Source organism: Dipodomys merriami, unplaced genomic scaffold (genome assembly GCF_024711535.1).
Source record: "Dipodomys merriami isolate MVZ:Mamm:240054 unplaced genomic scaffold, mDipMer1.0.p SCAF_1, whole genome shotgun sequence".
In the NCBI taxonomy this organism is placed as follows: Eukaryota; Metazoa; Chordata; class Mammalia; order Rodentia; family Heteromyidae; genus Dipodomys; species Dipodomys merriami.
The window spans coordinates 6,115,156-6,131,859 of NW_027202270.1; the positions used below are offsets into that span (position 1 = coordinate 6,115,156).

At 46.8% G+C, this 16,704-nt stretch overlaps 1 protein-coding gene across 1 annotated transcript in view; it reads right to left on the bottom strand.

Annotated features, from left to right (window-relative positions):
• Window positions 1-5,291: 5,291 nt before the first annotated feature.
• Efhd1 (EF-hand domain family member D1) overlaps window positions 5,292-16,704 on the bottom strand; it is a 51,337-nt gene continuing 39,924 nt past the window's right edge. Inside the window, exons 3-4 of the mRNA XM_070014827.1 lie at window positions 13,873-14,007; window positions 5,292-6,389 (exon numbers count right to left, since the gene is read on the bottom strand). Of these exons, the coding sequence (XP_069870928.1) occupies window positions 6,255-6,389; window positions 13,873-14,007 (270 nt within the window). The 3' untranslated portion in view covers window positions 5,292-6,254. The remainder of the gene's footprint in view (window positions 6,390-13,872; window positions 14,008-16,704) is intronic.

The following is a 16,704-nucleotide window of genomic DNA, read 5'->3' on the forward strand; positions in this document are numbered from 1 at the left end:
CCTAGAAGACCCAGGGGTTTCTTCCCCTCCATTTCTTGTTGTATTCATTCATTCTCTTCATCCTGGTAATTACTAAGTGCTAGGGATATCAAGGCCATCCCCAAAGCTACCCGGATACTGCTGGAATGAAGCGTACAGTGTTCTTGAGCAGACACAGTTGCCCCCTCCCCCCAAAAAATATGCAAAAGGAAGCAGGTGAGCTTGTTGTTCATCGGCCCTGCTCCCCCAGCCTTCCCCAAAGAAGGAAGATGTCCTGGAGGTCTCCCCACTTGCTTTTGATGACTTCTCTATCAGCCCCATTTATGTGGCGATGCCATAATCTACTTCACCTGTTCCTTGCTAATGGAAGAAATACCATGTTTTTCATATTACAACCAACACTGTCATAAAAATCCCTTTAAATATATCCTTCTTCATTTTTATGTTTACCTATAGGATAAATTCCAAGGTCACAGTTCATGAGTAAAGCCAGGCATGATGGCTCATGCCTATAATTCCAGCACTTGAACGGTTAAAGGGAAGGGAATCTTGAGTTGGAAGCTAACCTGGGCTACATATTGAGACCCTATCTCCAACAAAGCAAAACAAAACGCAAAACAAAGGAAAGCAAAAACATCATATTTGTACAGAGGACAACTGCCCTGCCTGTGTGTGTTTGGGGGACAATGAGAATCCTAAGCAGAATAGAAGCTGCTTCTCTTTCTAGAAGACAAAACGCCCAAACCCTCCCTCATCTTCCACCCATGGGCATGTGACTGGGCTCAGCCTTCAATGCTAGATCTGTAGTAAATGACCCGGGGAAGAGGGCAACAGAGAGATCAGGGTTGAGGATGGTACCTCTACCCTGGCCGGTTCCCAGGGCCTGCTCTTGGCTGCTATCCCAGCTGTTTGGCCTTCTGCCTGTTTCCTTAGCCTGACTCCCACCCACCTCTGCGCAGCCACCAGTGATGCTGGGAGCTCCTTCCATGTCTTTTCAATCAGCCCCTTTCTTGTTTCAATCAGCCTGGCTTCGATTCTGCTACTTCCACTTCAGATCCTGATTCGTGTGTGTGTGTGTGTGTGTGTGTGTGTGTGTGTGTGTGTGTGTGTGTGTGTGTGTGTGTGTGTGTGTGTGTGTGTGTATACATGCATGCAAGTACTGGGGCTTGAACTCAGGGCCTTGAGTTCTGAGCTTTTTCAATCAAGAATGGTGCTCTACCACTTGAGCCACATGTTCACTTCTAGCTTTTTGGGTGATTAATTGAAGATAAGAGTGGGGGGGGGAGCGGGAGGGAAGAATGGGAAGGGATGGGAAGGGGAAACAAAGGAGGCTACAATGCTTGATAAGAAATGTACTCATTATCTTGCCCATGTAATTTTAACCCCTCTGTACAGTATTTTCACAATTAAAAAAAAAAAGAGTCTCTCAGATTTGTCGGCCTGGATGGCTACGAACCTGAGTAACTAGGTTTACAGGAGTGAGCCACCAGGACTCAGCAGGTTCTGTACTCAAGATCATTAGGCCAGGAGAGAAATGACACACTGTGCTTTCAGATACTACATCTGAAAAGAACATGGCGGAATGTCAGGCTACGTACCTGTAGCAGCGGGTGAGCAGAGTCTCCTGCCCTCCAAGGGTTCCAGACGGGAAGGGAAGGCAGAAGAGTAGACAGGGATACGAGGGGATGCTGCAGGATTGCAGCGGAGAGAGCGGAGGGTGAAATGAGAACCTTGACAAGAGGCTCCTCACCTGGCCTTGTAGACCAAGAGAGCTTCCTCCAAGCTGAGTCAACAATGAGAGGCAGTTTGTCAGTGGGAAGGAGGCCAGGGGCCAGAGACCAGGCCAAGGAAACAGCGTGACGGGAACACTGCAGGTGTAGCATTTTCCAAGAATTATTATATGTTGCATGGACCTGGGCTGTACAATTCTGGACAGGGAGAAAGGAAAAGGGAGCAAGGTAGAGGCAATGTGTAGTAGCTCACACCTGTAATGCCAGCTACTTGGTAGACAGAGATTGATTGGGAGGATTATGGTTTGAGAATAGCCTGGGCAAAAGGCTAGCGAGACCACATCTTAACGTATAAGCTGAGAGTGGTGGTTTACAACTATAATCCCAGCTACTTGGGAAGTCATAGGTAAAATAACCTTGGTCCTAGGCCAGCCTGAGAAGAAAGGAATGTAGGAAGGAAGGAAGGAAGGGAGGGAGGGAGGGAAGGAAGGAGGGAGGGAGGGAAGGAAGGAGGGAGGGAGGGAAGGAAAAAGGAAGGAAGGAAGGAAGCAAGCAAGGAAGGAAGGAAGGAAGTAAAGGAGGGAGGAGGGAGGGAGGGAGAAAAGGAAGGGAGGGAGGGAAAGGAAAGGAAGGAAAAGAAAGAAAGAGAAAGAAAGAAAGAAAGAAAGGAAGAAAGAAAGAAAGAAAGAAAGAAAGAAAGAAAGAAAGAAAGAAAGAAAAAGAAAAGAAGGAAGGAAGGAAGGAAGGAAGGAAGAAAGAAAGAAAGAAAGAAAGAAAGAAAGAAAGAAAGAAAGAAAGAAAAGAGAAACTCAAGACTCTGTAGAAAAATAAAACAAAAAGAACTGGGAGTATGGCTCAAGTGGTAGAACACCTGCCAAGCAAACTTAAGTCCTGAGTTCAAATCCCATACTGCCAAGAGGGCAGGGGTGGGGAGGATGAGGTAAGCAGAGGCCAGATCCTGAAAGTAGAAAACAAAAATGGAGAAGAAGTTAGGAACAGATATGAATTTTATAAAGATTATTCCAGCCAGGCACCAGTAGCACTTGTAATCCTAGCTACTCAGGAGGCTAAGATCTGAGGATCGTGGTTCAAAGCCAGCCCAGGCAGTAAAGACCCTTATCTCCAATTAACTATCAAAAAGCCAGAAGTGGAGCTGTAGCTCAAGTGGTAGAACACTAGCCTTGGGCAGAAAAGTTCAGGACCAGCACCCAGGTCCTGAGTTCAAGCCCCAGGATTAGCACACACACACACACACACACACACACACACACACACACACCACGATTAAACACACACACACACACACACACACCACGATTAAACACACACACACACACACACACACACACACACACACACACACACACACACACACACACAACCACGATTATTCCGGTTGTTGATCAAAGTGACAAAAGAAACCAGTTTGGTCTCTGCAGAGACCTAGGACAGTGAAGGGGCTGAGCTTTGGCTTTGGCCTTGGTGGTGGAGGTGGGGAGAGGACAGCCATGGAGGAAGTAACTTCTCGAGAACATGGTGACTAAGATGGGGAAAGACGTCTTATCTTGCCTGGTCTTTGTGGTTACCTCACCCAGGTGACTCCTTTTTGTCCAAAGTCCTCTAGTGTTAACATTCTTTGTCATTTGCATTCCAGAATTTTAACTCTCCGAGGCCAGCACTGAGGTGCATGCCTATAGTCCTGGTCCCAGAAGGGACTAGAGCAGTAGGATCCTGAGATCAAGCTAGCCTGGCTTAATTAGTGATTCTGTCTCTCTCAGTAAACAAAAAAGGTTTTAACTCTTACATACGCCTGTTTGTCCAGAGAAACAATTCTCATGTGTTTTCCTCTCTCTCTCCTTCAGTAAAACTCCATATACTGGGCTGGGAAGGTGGCTTGGTGGTAGAGCGCTTGCCTTGAATGCACGAGGCCCTGGGTTCGATTCCTCAATACCACATAAGCAGAAAAAGCCGGAAGTGGTGCTGTGGTTCAAGTGGTAGAGCGCTAGCCTTGAGCTGAAGAGCTGAGGGACGGCGCCCAGGCCCAGAGTTCAGGCCCCATGACCAAAAAACAAAAACAAACAAACAAAAAAACCCAAACACCTCCATATACTCCTCTCTCCTCTCTCTGTCCTCTGTCCCCAGCTGTTCGCCCATGGCTCTTCCAGCCCTGTACTGTTTGTCACAGTGGCTGTGCCCACATGGATACAATGTTAATGTTAACTGAAACCCACTGTGTACATAGACTTCATGTTTTCTCTGGTACATTCTATGATTCTTGACAAATGTATCCACATCAGTGATACAGAAAAATAACTGCCCTCAAAATCCCCATGATTCCTGCCCCCTCCTCCCTATTACCCTCCTCACTCTCCCTCCCTTTGCCTCCCTCCCTCCCCTCTCAACCCTGGACAACAATGGGCCTTCTGTCACCCTACGTTCTGTATTTTACAGGAAGTAACCTAGTAGGGTCTTGTGCTGGATGGTTCTCCGACTTACTGAGGCGTGTGTCCATTTCCTCTTTGCCTTTTTGTGGCTTGGTACCCCATCTCTTTCTAGGGGTAACATTCTAGTGTGGGTAGAGCCCATGAATCTACCCACCTCAGCCAGCACATCTTGGGTGCTTCCAAGGTTTTGCAGTAACAGATACCGTAGATGTCCCTGTGCGGGCTCTGTGGGGGCATGAGCTTCTCCTCTCCTTTGGAGACATTTGAAATGGTGGTAGGAACGCCCCCATTCATTTTCCAGCTCCCTCCCACCGCTGGGTGAGGTAACCCTAGCTAGTAAAAGAGACTGGATGTGATAGCGCATACCTGTAATCTCAGCACTCAGGGAGCAGAGGCACAAGGGAGTCAAAGCCAGCCAAGGAAAGGGGGAGGAGGAAGAAGAGGAGGAAGCAGGCAGACAGACAGGCAACGGGTCTTTGATGGGTACAGAAATAGAATGACTCTGGGGAGAAAATTGTTCTTACTGGAGGCCCTTACATGGGTCTCCCGAACATCTCGGGATTATATGCGGTAGACAGAGGCACTGGCCCTCACCTAGGTTTAAGGTGTCTAGATACAAAAGAAATTAACTCTCTTGGAGGGTGAGGGCGGAAACAGAGTCTTGCTATATAGCTCAAGCTGGTCTCGAACTCTCAGTCTTGTACCTCAGCTTCCCAAATACTGGGATTATGGGCATGAGCTACCTGCAATAGCAGGTTGCTGATGGCTCATGCCTGCAATCCTGGCTACTCAGGAGGTTGCGATCTGAAGATCTCAGTTCAAAGCCAGCCCAGGCAGGAAAGCCCTTGGGACTCTTATCTCCAATTATCCCCCAGAAAACCAGAAGTGGAGCTGTGGCTGAAAAGTGATAGAGCCCTAGCCTTGAACAAAAAAGCTCAGGGACAGTGGCCCTGAATTCAAGCCACAGAGCTGACAAAAAAAAGAAAAGAAACTACAGATGTAACCAGTAATTAAGAGCATCTCACTGTGAACACCAGAGGGAGAGCAGGCTCCAGTTTCTATTCCTACCTGTGGCTTCGACACCCAGGGCCTCGCTCCACTCTCTCCCAATTCAAAGATGACCAGAGGCACACAGAGGTGGATGGCCAAGTTCATTTGCACAGTTTATTGAAAACCAAACAGGTTAAGGTAGAAAGACAGATGATTTCTTTATTGTAAATACAGTGGTTACAAAAGAGAAGTAACAAATCTGGTATTAGAAATTTCTTTTTAAAAAAAAAAATCACTCAACAAACTCCAAGTATGTCTGAGCAATCCCAAGAACTTACAACACGCCAACCTGTGGGTGGGAATGGCCTTGCCTCAACGCCTGGAGCAGATGCTGGGGACAGGCGGAGGTCTGCATGGCCATCACTCGGGACGTCACCTGGGAACACCAAGGGCCCAGGGGATATTTGTATAGGACCAGAGTTAACATGAACCTTTCTGCTTCGGTCTCTTACTTCTCATGATTCCTTGTTACAGTTCTGTAGCGCGGTATTTAGGAATGGAAGACAAGTGCTGAATGGGAAGACATGGAGGAGAGGGAAGGAGAGATGGCAGGACTGCGCACTTCCTCCACCTAATGGAGAGGGGATGGGTCATGCCCCGCCCCCCACGCCTCCCACCAGCATCACAGAAGACAGAACCGAAGCAGCTGGCAGACTGGCCAAAAAGAGAACAAAAGGAGAAGCACAGAGACAGCCCAAGGAAAGGGCACCGTGTGCGCTCAGGACCATGAAAGAAAGCAAATCTGTACAAATGAACCCAACAGATTACTGGTTGACCAGAAACCACGAAAGGGTCGAGGGGAAAAAAGTGTAGGTGGCCAAGAAAAGGCAGGTCCTGGCTAGAGAGCAGGACAGAGGAGTAAGCCTTTGAAAGGAAGGGCCAAGGCACTGGGAAACTTCAATGTAGCCTCTGGCCACCCCTGAGAAGCTAAGGAGGAAGATCTAGGGGTCCTGGAGTAGGGGAGGAGGCATAAGAGGGGGGGACTGGCAGGGGTCCTCTTTCCCTGGGAGACTGCAAGGCACAGTGTGGTTTTGGGTCAAGGTTGGTAGGATTATGTGCTGAAGGCAGCCTTGAGCTCCTTGAAGGCCGCTCGGCGTAGCCGCCTCTCCTCCTCCTCCCGCTTCCGTTCTTCTTGCTCAGCTTTTAACTCTGCTTCAAATTTACTGGAGGATGACAAGGCCTGGGCCTGCAGAGAAACAGCAAACACAGATGGATAGATGAGTCGGAGGGGGAGATGGAAATCCTCACCCACTCAGGCCTTGGACAGGTGGAGTTGGTCCTGCCCAGGGCATAAGCCTGGCACCGCTGTTTCCTTTAAACTTACAAGCTGAACACAAGTTAGTGGCACAAACACTGTTGCTGGTTTACACAAGCACTCTGTGGGTGGGTGTGCGTGTGGACACACATGCATGCTTGTGTTGCTATACTGGCACTAGCATTCAGGCTCTGGGTGCAGTCCCTAAGTTAATTCACTTAAGGTTAGAGCTCTAGCACCTAAGCCACAGTTCCACTTCCAGCCCTTTTTTTTTTTTTTGGCTGGTTAACTGAAGATAAGAGTTTCAAGGATTTCCCTGCCCTGCCTGGGTTTGAATTGAAATTCTCAGTCTCAGGCTCCTGAGTAGTTAAGATTACAAGGGTGAGCCGCTGGTGCCTGGCCATGCCATAAAATTTCTAAACAGCACATTGAGTTTTTAATAAAAGCTGTTACACTGCTCTCAAAAGTAGCTGTTCCTCTGCCTCCATCTTGGATTGGAAGTACTCATTTCCCCCTAATTCAGCCAAAGCTTATCATTAACAGTCTTACTTTTGCCAATCTGATAGGGAAAAAAAAAGTTGGCATCTCCTCATACTTCCTCTTTGGGGAACTGCCCATGTGTACCATTTCCTCACTTACCTATTCAGCTTGTTTTTCTTTAAAACTTGTATTTGCCACATAATTTTGATTTTAGTCCCTTGCTACATATTTTTTTAGATACTTTCTCCTTGTCATTTGCTTTAACTTTACGGCATCTTAAATTGACTTAAAATTTTAATGTAACCAAACCTATCAACTATTTTCTTTTTGTCTTTTTTTTTTTTTTGTCCTGTCCTGGGGCTTGAACTCTGGACTTGGGTGCTGTCCTTGAGCTTCTTTTGCTTTTTTTTATTTTTATTTTTATTATTTTATTTTATTTTATTTTATTTGTGAACATACTGTACAGAGGAGTTACAATTACGTGGGCAGGATAATGCGTACATTTCTTACCAAGCATTGCAGCCTCCTCCTTTGTTTACCCTTCACATCCCTTCCCAGCCTCCCCCCTCCCCCCCAATCCCAATCCTTCTCCTTCCCCCCCTTCCCACCCCCCCTTCTTTTGCTTAAGACTAGTACTCTACCACTTGAGCCACAGCACCACTTCCAGCTTTTAATGAGTAGTTTATTTGAGATAAGGATCTCATGGACTTTGGTGCCTGGGCTGGCTTCAAACCACAATTCTCAAATCTCAGCCTCCTGAGTAGCTAGGATTACAAGTGTAATCCTAACTTTTGCCCTGCTGTCTTTTGTATTTTATGCCATGTTTTCACCCCCAAAGCTCTAAATCCATTTCTGCTACCACCAAACCACCCCCCCCCAAAACTAAACATCTCTACTACTCCATTTGCTTGGCCCCAAAAGCTCTACTTTGTTCCTGTCTGATTTAATGTTTTTTTTTATTTATTCCTTATTAGTTTACTTACTTGCAGTGCTAGAGATTGAACCCAGGCAACCCAGGCAAACACTCTATCTCTGAGCTACAGCTCCAAGGCTAATAACCTCATCTTAAAACTGTGCCTGCTCAGCCCAGCTCACACCTGTCATTTTCAGCTACTCAGGAGGCTCAGATCTGAGGATTGTGGTTCAAATTCAGCCTGGGCAGGAAAACTCAGTGCAATGCTTATCTCCTCTCAGCAAAAAGCTAGAAGTGGAGCTATGGCTCAAGTGGTAGAGTGCCAGCCTTGAGCAAAAAAGTCATGCAAAGTTACAAGACGCTGAGTTCAAGCCCAAGTACGGGCACACAAAACACAGCTGCTTCTTTCTTCAAGTGTTGGGTTTTCTCCAGGGTTTCCTTGGATCTCTGTTTGCATCTTTTTCTCTAAAGCCTTCACAGCCAGCCTTCCCCAAGTCCAGTCACCTTTACCATTTGTCATTTATTGGTAAATCTCTTCCTTCAACTCAAACTTTAGGAGTTGGCTCCTGTTGGCACTGTAGCTGGAGCCCATGAAGTTTCCACTCCTAGCTTCACACCTTTTAATTCCTGTGGGAAACTCATTTGTATGTGAAGACTAACCCAACTGCTGGCCTGGGAAAGGGGCAATCAGGGAAATGATATGCCAGCTCCTCCCATGAGGGGTTACAGAATAACGTGTATGCAAAAATCACTACACAATCCTCAGAACCTAGTATTCTATCCTGGAGGATACTCAGAGTCAGGCACAAGGATCTCCCAGGATAAAGAAAATACATTTGTGGCCTAGTTCTATCCAACAAGAGGCCATTCAAGATGACTTATAACCTGCCTGATCCCGGTGGTTCATGCTGTAATCCTAGCTCTCCAGGAAGCTGAAGTTTCAGGGTCCGAGTTTGAAGCCAGCCCAGGCAGAAAAGTCCATGAGAAACTTTTTTTTTTTTTTGTAAGTTGTGAGGCTTGAACTCTGGGCCTGGGCACTGTCCCTAAGCTCTTCAGCTCAAGATGAGTACTCTACCACTTGAGCCACAGCCCCACTTCAGGTTTTCTGGTGGTTTATTGGAGATAAGCGTCTCATGTTCTTGCCTGGGCTGGCTTTGAACCTTGCTTCCATATCTCAGCCTTCTGAGGTGCTAGGATTACAGGCGTGAGCCACCAGTACCCATCATGAGAAACTCTTATCTGCAATTAACCACCCAAAAGCCCAAAGTGGAAATGTAGCTCAAGTGGCAGAATACCAGACTTGAGCAAAAAAGCAAAGTGAGAGTGAGAGGCTCTGAGTGCAAGCCCCTGTACTAGCACACAGGAAAAATAAATAAGTAAATAAGAATGCTTGCAAGCAACCTAAGGTTCAGCCAATAGAGACACAGCATTCCCACGCCAGAAGTACCATGGACTTCACATCATAACTTTTGTTTTTCCTGAAACCACTCCATGCGGGGCAAGGGATGTCCTGAATTAAAACCTCAGCTCCACACCTCACAGCTCTACAAACTGCACTTCCTCTCTCGCACTTTTTTTTTTTTTTGGTTGGTCCTGGGGCTTGAACTCTGGGCCTGGGCGCTTTCCCTGCACGCTTCAGTTCAGGGCGAGCACTCTACCACTTGAGCCACAGCACCACTTCCGGTTTTCTAGCAGTTTATTGGAGATAAGACTCTCACGGAGTTTTCTGCCCGGGGCTGGCTTTGAACCTCTGCCTGGGGCTGGCTTTGAACCGTGATCTTCAGATCTCAGCCTCCTGAGTAACTAGGATTACAGGCGTGAGCCACCAGAGCCTGGCTTCTCTCTCCCACTATTAATCCAGTGTCAGGAATACCGAGGGTTCTAAAGTTGTCTGTTGATCCATACATTGCCCCTGACCTCTGTCATTGCCTTTCTGGACTGATGCCTTCATCAGACGTCTGTGGAGAGCTCTTCGCAGGCATCGGCTCTCCTAGGGCCTTCCCCACTCACATCCAGGCCCTGCAGTCCCCGCCAGGCTGAGCACTGGAATGCCCTGCACAGCTGGATCACACCTGTTTCTGAGTCCCTTCCTGGAGAAGCCCCAGGCAGACCTGAGCGGGGCCTGGGAAATGAGTGTGTGGATGGTTCCGGCACTCAGCAGGCTGGGGAAGGCATCCCTCCACCTGGGGAGGATCAGAGCTTTCGGTCTGTATCTAGATGCCCTCCCAACCTTGTCACTCACCACGGCCTATGTGGCAGGAGTGGGAAGTGCGGCTCAGTTCCCACCTGAGTCGTGTTCCGCAGACTTGCCCTGTACTCTCTGCCTGGCGACGCCTCCCCACCTCTGATACTCACTGCCCTCCATGCCTTGGAGCCCTCACTCTGTTCCCACGGCTGGAAGGAACGCCTTCCTTCCTTGATTACAAGGTGAACCTCCATTCATCTCGGAACATCTGTCACCAGCGTCAGCTCTTTTACAACCTCTGCCAAATTCCAGTGGTGATGCTCTCCATTCGTCACTCATGCAAACGTTTATTGAGGGCCATTACGCAGCAGGCGCTGTAATTACAAAGGTAACCCACCTACTCTGCCTTGGAGTGTGGGTGAGGAGGCAGACATATAAATATAGCAAGACGAAAAACATTTATTGTTATGCTTTTCATCTGTCTCCTGCTTATGAAAATAATGCACACTCACTATAGAACATTACAGGACTATAAAGGGAATCTCTCCTATATAGCCATTACTAATACTTTTGCATATAATTATACAGGTGTAGTTAATGTGTGTGCGTGTGCGTGCATGTGTGCACACATGCGTGTACACACACTGCTCCTGAGGCTGGCTTGAACTCAGAGCCTGAATGCTGTTCCTGAGCTCAATGCTAGAACTCTACTACCTCAATGCTAGAACTCTACTACTTGAGCCATACCTCCATTTGCCCCTTTTTTGGTAGTTAATTGGAAATAAGGGGCTCACAGGCTTTCATGCCTTGGCTGGCTTCAGTAGCTAGGATTACAGGCATGAGCCACAGACACGTTAAACATTTTAACAAAATCAGATGTCACACATATTACTTGGCTTAAATTATTTTGAGTATATCTGTCCACACAGCTGCACTTTCAATTCTTTTTTTAAAATTTGTGGTGCTTGGATTTGAACTCACAGCTTTGTGCTTGTTAAGCTGGCATTCTATAGCTTGAGTCACATCTCTTGCCCTTTTTGCTTGCGTTATTTTTGAGATAGTGCTTGCTCTTTTGTTCATAGCCAGCCTGGAAGGTGATCCTATCTATGTTTTTCCAAGCCTAGCTTTTTCTCATGAAATGGGATCTCAGAACTTTTTGACTAGACTAGGCTGGAACCACGGTCCTCCTTATCTCAGCCTCTTGCATAGCTGAGACATCAGGCCTGCATACCTGCACCACTGCACCTATTGATTGAGATAGGGTTCATAAACTTTTGCTCAGGCTGGCCTCCAGTTGCAATCCTCTGATCTCTGCCTCCTGAGTAGTATACTTCAATCTTGCAGGATGGGAAAAGAATTTTTTGGGGGACAGAGTCTTTCTAGGTCTTTCTATGCTGGTCTTGGACCCTTGATTCTCCTGTCTCAGCATCCTGATTGCTGGGCTCATAGGCATAAACCACTATGTCTGGCCCTTCATTCAAATCTGATGGCTGCAGAGTGTGCATACATGGACTGCACCAGAATCGCCTTCCTTCTCTGATCGTGAAAGTTTTGGTTATCTCCAAGGTCCCTCTGTCTCTGATAATGCTGTATGAAAATCTCTGCCCAGATATCTATGTAAATTTCTAGTGCCTCAGAAGGAAAAAATCCCAGAGGCAACAGCAAGTTAACAGCAAGTCTCAGACTGAGGTGCTGATGGCTCACGTCTGTGATCCTAGCTATTCAGGAGGCTGAGATCTGAGGATCATGGTTCAGAGCCAGCCAAGGGGAAGGAAAGTCTGTGAGACTTTTATCTCCAATTAACCAACAGAAAAGTGGAAGTGCAGCTGTGGATTAAAGTGGTAGAGAGACAGCCTCTCAAAAAGAGCTTAAAGACAGTGCCCAGGCCTCAAGTTCAAGCCCACAACTGATTTTTTTTTTAAGTGTCCAAGAACAACTTGAGAAGGAAAAACCTTGTACCACTGCCACAGGGAAGAGGCATGGAGGATGGGGCCCAGGGAGGAGGGGCAGTCCCTGGCTGGGTGAATTAGGAGTAAGCTACCCTGACAGGTAGGTTTTTGCTGTTGTTTGGTTGTCATTCCACAAAGCAGTTTATGAACACAGTGCCACTCCCTTCATCATTCTCCCCCCAGTCCTCCCAACCCCACACCTTCCCTCAGCTTCCTTAATTTTGTAGGAAATGCATTGAATTTTAAGACTGACAGGTGGCTTTGAAAGGAGGAGGTTTTCTAGGCAGAAGCACTGGAATGGGGCAGCGGGACCTGTGGCCATTGAAGGCCACTTGTGAAATGGCCTGGCTGCATGTGAAGGCGGTGCACAGGGCTGGAATGGGGCTCAAGCCAGGCTCAGCATTCAGAGAAGGTGGCCCCAGGGACTCACATACATCCCCCCTGTGCCACATGGCCCTGTGCACCGTGGCAGTAGACTGTCCACACCTGGGCTTCAACCCCAGCCAGTCCAACGCATCACAAGAGGCTGCAAGTGTGGCTCCATGGATGCATGGGGAGGCCCTATCCCAGCAGAACGCACCCCTCTCTTCCCTCTACTTCCCCTCTTGAGGCAGGGCAGTGGACCATGTATGCCCCCTCAGGAGGGCAGATACTTCATCCTCTTCTCCCTTGTGATGGAACTGTGTCTCAGAGGCTGAGACGCCTGGCTTTGCTGGGCACAAATCAATAAACCCATCAGTGTGAAGGCAGGAAGAGGAGGCCAAACCACATCCAGGACAGGCCACTTGTTTGCTGATGTTCTAGGCACAGCATGTGGCCAGCCTGTCTCTGACACCGTGAGCATATAAGGTTTGCAGAGCAGGAAGATCATGGGGTTTGACTCCCAGAACGATCGCAGACAAATAAGAACAGACTCCTGCTTAGGGAATCTAAGCAGGCTGAGAAATGTCACCAAGGGACACTTGGTCCCTGCCTAAGCTTCCCAAAGTTCAAACTCCCTTGGAGGCTGGCAGGATTGGCAGGGAGCCCCAATAGCTCAGATTACACTCCAGTGCCCATAGTAAGCCAAACGTTTGATCAACAATGTAGATGTGTGTTCCTTTCATCCTCAGAGAAATCCTATCATCAACCTCATAGCACAGACGATGAAACTGAGGCATAATGGCAGCAAGATAAAGCCTGTGGAGGAGGCAGGATCTGCACTCAGGCTGTGTGGGGCAGACCCAGTGCCCTTTGCATGCCATCCCTGCCAGGATTCTCCAGGGCTCCTTTTCCCAGGTATCCAGCCCCACCCAGGCCCCACTACTCACTTGTCTGTAACCCAAAGGCTTAAGAGGCAAAGCTGGTAGAGCTGTTGAAGGAACTAACTGGGGATTGGGGAAAAAAGTAAGAGAGAAAGAGAGAGAGAGTGTGTGTGTGTTTATGCACACACTGGTAGTGGTGCTTGAACTCAGGGCCTGGGCACTTGTCCCTTAGCTTTTTTGCTCAAAGCTGACACTCTACCATTTGAGGCAAATGTCCACTTCCATGTGGTGGTTAACTGGAGATAAGACTCTCAGACTTTCCTGCCCAGGCTGGCTTTGAACTGTGATCTTCAGATCTCAGCCTCTTGAGCAGCTAAGGTTTGCTGAAAGAATTCTTTAGCAAACTCTAGATGGGAAGAAGGTCTTGGAGCACGGGAGTGGTGCACAGGTTCTGCTCTGTCCACCCTCGGTTGTTTGTCACATGACAGATGCCTCGTCACGCCTTTCCTTGCGATGGTACAGGAGGTACCTCCTTGTCCTGACAGAGTGAAGGGAGCAGTCAGTGGGCAGGGAGTGCCCAGGGCGCTGCTGGAGCGAGGGGAGGAGCCAGGGCTTTGCATACCAAGAACAGGAACCAACTGACCTTGGCTTCGAAGAAGTCCTTGGCACCTTTGACACCTTCCAGGGCAACATTTATCTCGGAGAGCTTGGCCAGGGCCAGGAGCCCACTGTCTTCCCGCAGCTCTCCGGCTGCAGCCTTGTGGAAAATGAGCAGGAACTGTGGGAGGAGAAGGACAGGAGGGTGGCTACATTCTGATGATCTGGCTGAGAAACCAACAATAATCCCTCTGGCCCAAGTCCATACTTATTTTTTTTTTTCCCATGGTACTGAACTCAGAGCTCACCAAGCAGGAACTCTACGACTAGAGCCGTGGGCCCATCCCTGTTTTGCTTTAGTTATTTTTTTCCACTAGGGTCTTCAGCTGATCTAGACCACAACCCTTCTATGTATGCTTCCCTTCACAGATAGATGCCAGGCATACTCCACCATACCCAGCTTTTTACTCATTGAGATGGGGTCTCAAGACGTTTTTTATCTGTTTCCTGTCTAGGCTGGCCTCAAACTCCCATCTTCCCAACATTAGCCCTCTGAGCATCTAGAATTACAACCGTGGAACATCTAGAATTACAAGCATGAGCACTATACCTGTCTTTCCAATGACTTTTTTTTTTCTCCAAGCATTTGAAAAGGGTGCTTATGTTTGTAGGCAATGAGTTATTTCATCCCTTACCAGACTGTCATGAAATAACAACGCCGGGTTAGGAATGTGGATCACTGGCAGAGTATATAACATAGGGGAGGCCATGTGTTTGATCCTCTGTTCCAATAAATAAAATAAATGCTATGCACCTGCCACTTATGCCACTAATAGGAGTCTATTCATCAGAAACTTACACAATAATTCAAGCATTATCTATACAAGCAAAACCTGGCAACATCCTAGCTTACAGCCATGGAAGAAAAATCAAATAATTCTGCATATACTACAGTATATATATATATATATATATATATATATATATATATATATATATACACACACACATACATACATATCTATATATCTATATCTATATCTATATCTATATATACAGTATATAGTTTTGGTTTTTTTGTTGGTTGTGGGGCCTGAACTCTGGGCCTGGGCACTGTCCCTCAGCTCTTCAGCTCAAGGTTAGCACTGAGCCACAGTGCCACTTCCGGCTTTTTCTGCTTATGTGGTACTGAGGAATTGAGCCCAGGGCCTCATGAATGCAAGGCAAGCACTCTACCACTGAGCCACCTTCCCAGCCCTGCATATACTTTTTAAAGGTAAATAATTTAACTTTTTCTGCCACTACTGGGGTTTAAACTCTCATACTTCACTCGGCTTGCTCACTTAGCTACAGCTCTACCATTTGATCTATACTCCTAGTCTGGCATTTTGCTGGTTAATTAGAAATAGAGACTCACGGGGCTGGGAAGGTGGCTCAGTGGTAGAGCACTTGCCTTGCATGCATGAGGCCCTGGGTTCCATTCCTCAGCACCACATAAAAAGCAAAAAGAAAAAAGCTGGAAGTGGCGTTGTGGCTCAAGTTGTAGAGCGCTAGCCTTGAGCTGAAGAGCTGAGGGACGGCACCCAGGCCCAGAGTTCAGGCCCCACGACCAGACCCCCCCAAAAAAAAAAGAAATAGAGACTCACATATTTTTCTGCCCAGGTTGACATCAAACCTTGATCTTCTGGATCTCAGCATCCTGAGTAGCTAAGGTTACAGGTATGAGCCACCAGTGCCTAGCTAATTGAATATTTTTGATGTTTTTTTTTTTTTAAACCATTTCACATTTTCTCATAGGTTCTATTTTTGCATTATCACTTACCCCTCTCTCTCTCTCTCTCTCTCTCTCTCTCTCTCTCTCTCTCTCTCTCTCTCTCTCTCTCTCTCTCTCTTGTCATGGGGCTTGAACCCTGAGCTTGGGCACTATCCCTGCGCTCTTTGGCTCTTGCTCTACTGCTTGAGCCACAGTGCCACTTCCAGTTTTCTGGTGGTTTATTGGAGATGAGTCTCATGGACTTTCCTTCCCGGGTTGGCTTTGAACTGTGATCCTCAGATCTCAGCCTCATGAGCAGCTAGGATTACAGGTGTGAGCCACCGGTGCCCGGTGCTTACTTCTCATTGTTAAAAGGTCTTCCAAGCTTTTGGTATGTTTTAGGTACATTTTAAATACTTTTACTCTGTCATCTACCACTTAAATTATGTTCATGGTAATTTATTTTTTGAGATGGGGTCATGCTATATTGCTTGATCTGGTCTGGTACCTGTGACTCAACTGATCCTCCAGTCCCAGCTACCCAAGTAGCTGGGACTACAGATGTGTGACACCCTGCTTGGCTTGCTTATGGAATTTTTGCACTTTAAAACAGTTTACACAAACACTATGCAATCTTTTTACTTGTTCTCACCAGAGTTATGCTTAGCAAAACATTTCTTGCCAATGAGGTTACACAAACACTCACCTGTGTTTTCATCTACTATTTTTATGGCCTCTGTTTTTTAAAAACATGTAAATATTTAATCTTTGAAATTTATTCTGCTCTCTCTGGTGAGGGTAAATCATTAACCTTATTTTCTACCAAATAGTTACTTAGTAAATCTTGTGCTATTTATTGAATAATCTATCCTTGAATCTTCCTCCAGATTCAAAATGTCAGATCTAACAAATGAAACTTTGAATTGATCTACAGGATAAATTTTTTTTTAAAAAAAGGAAATTTTTTTTTCCTGGGAGAGAAAAAAAGAATACTCTTTACTTGAATGTCCAAAAAGAATGTACTCTTTACTTGACTTACACAACTTGAACCCCTCTTTGTACACCATATTATAATATTTTATTTATTTATTTGTTTGTTTGTTTTTTGCATGGGGCCTGAATTCT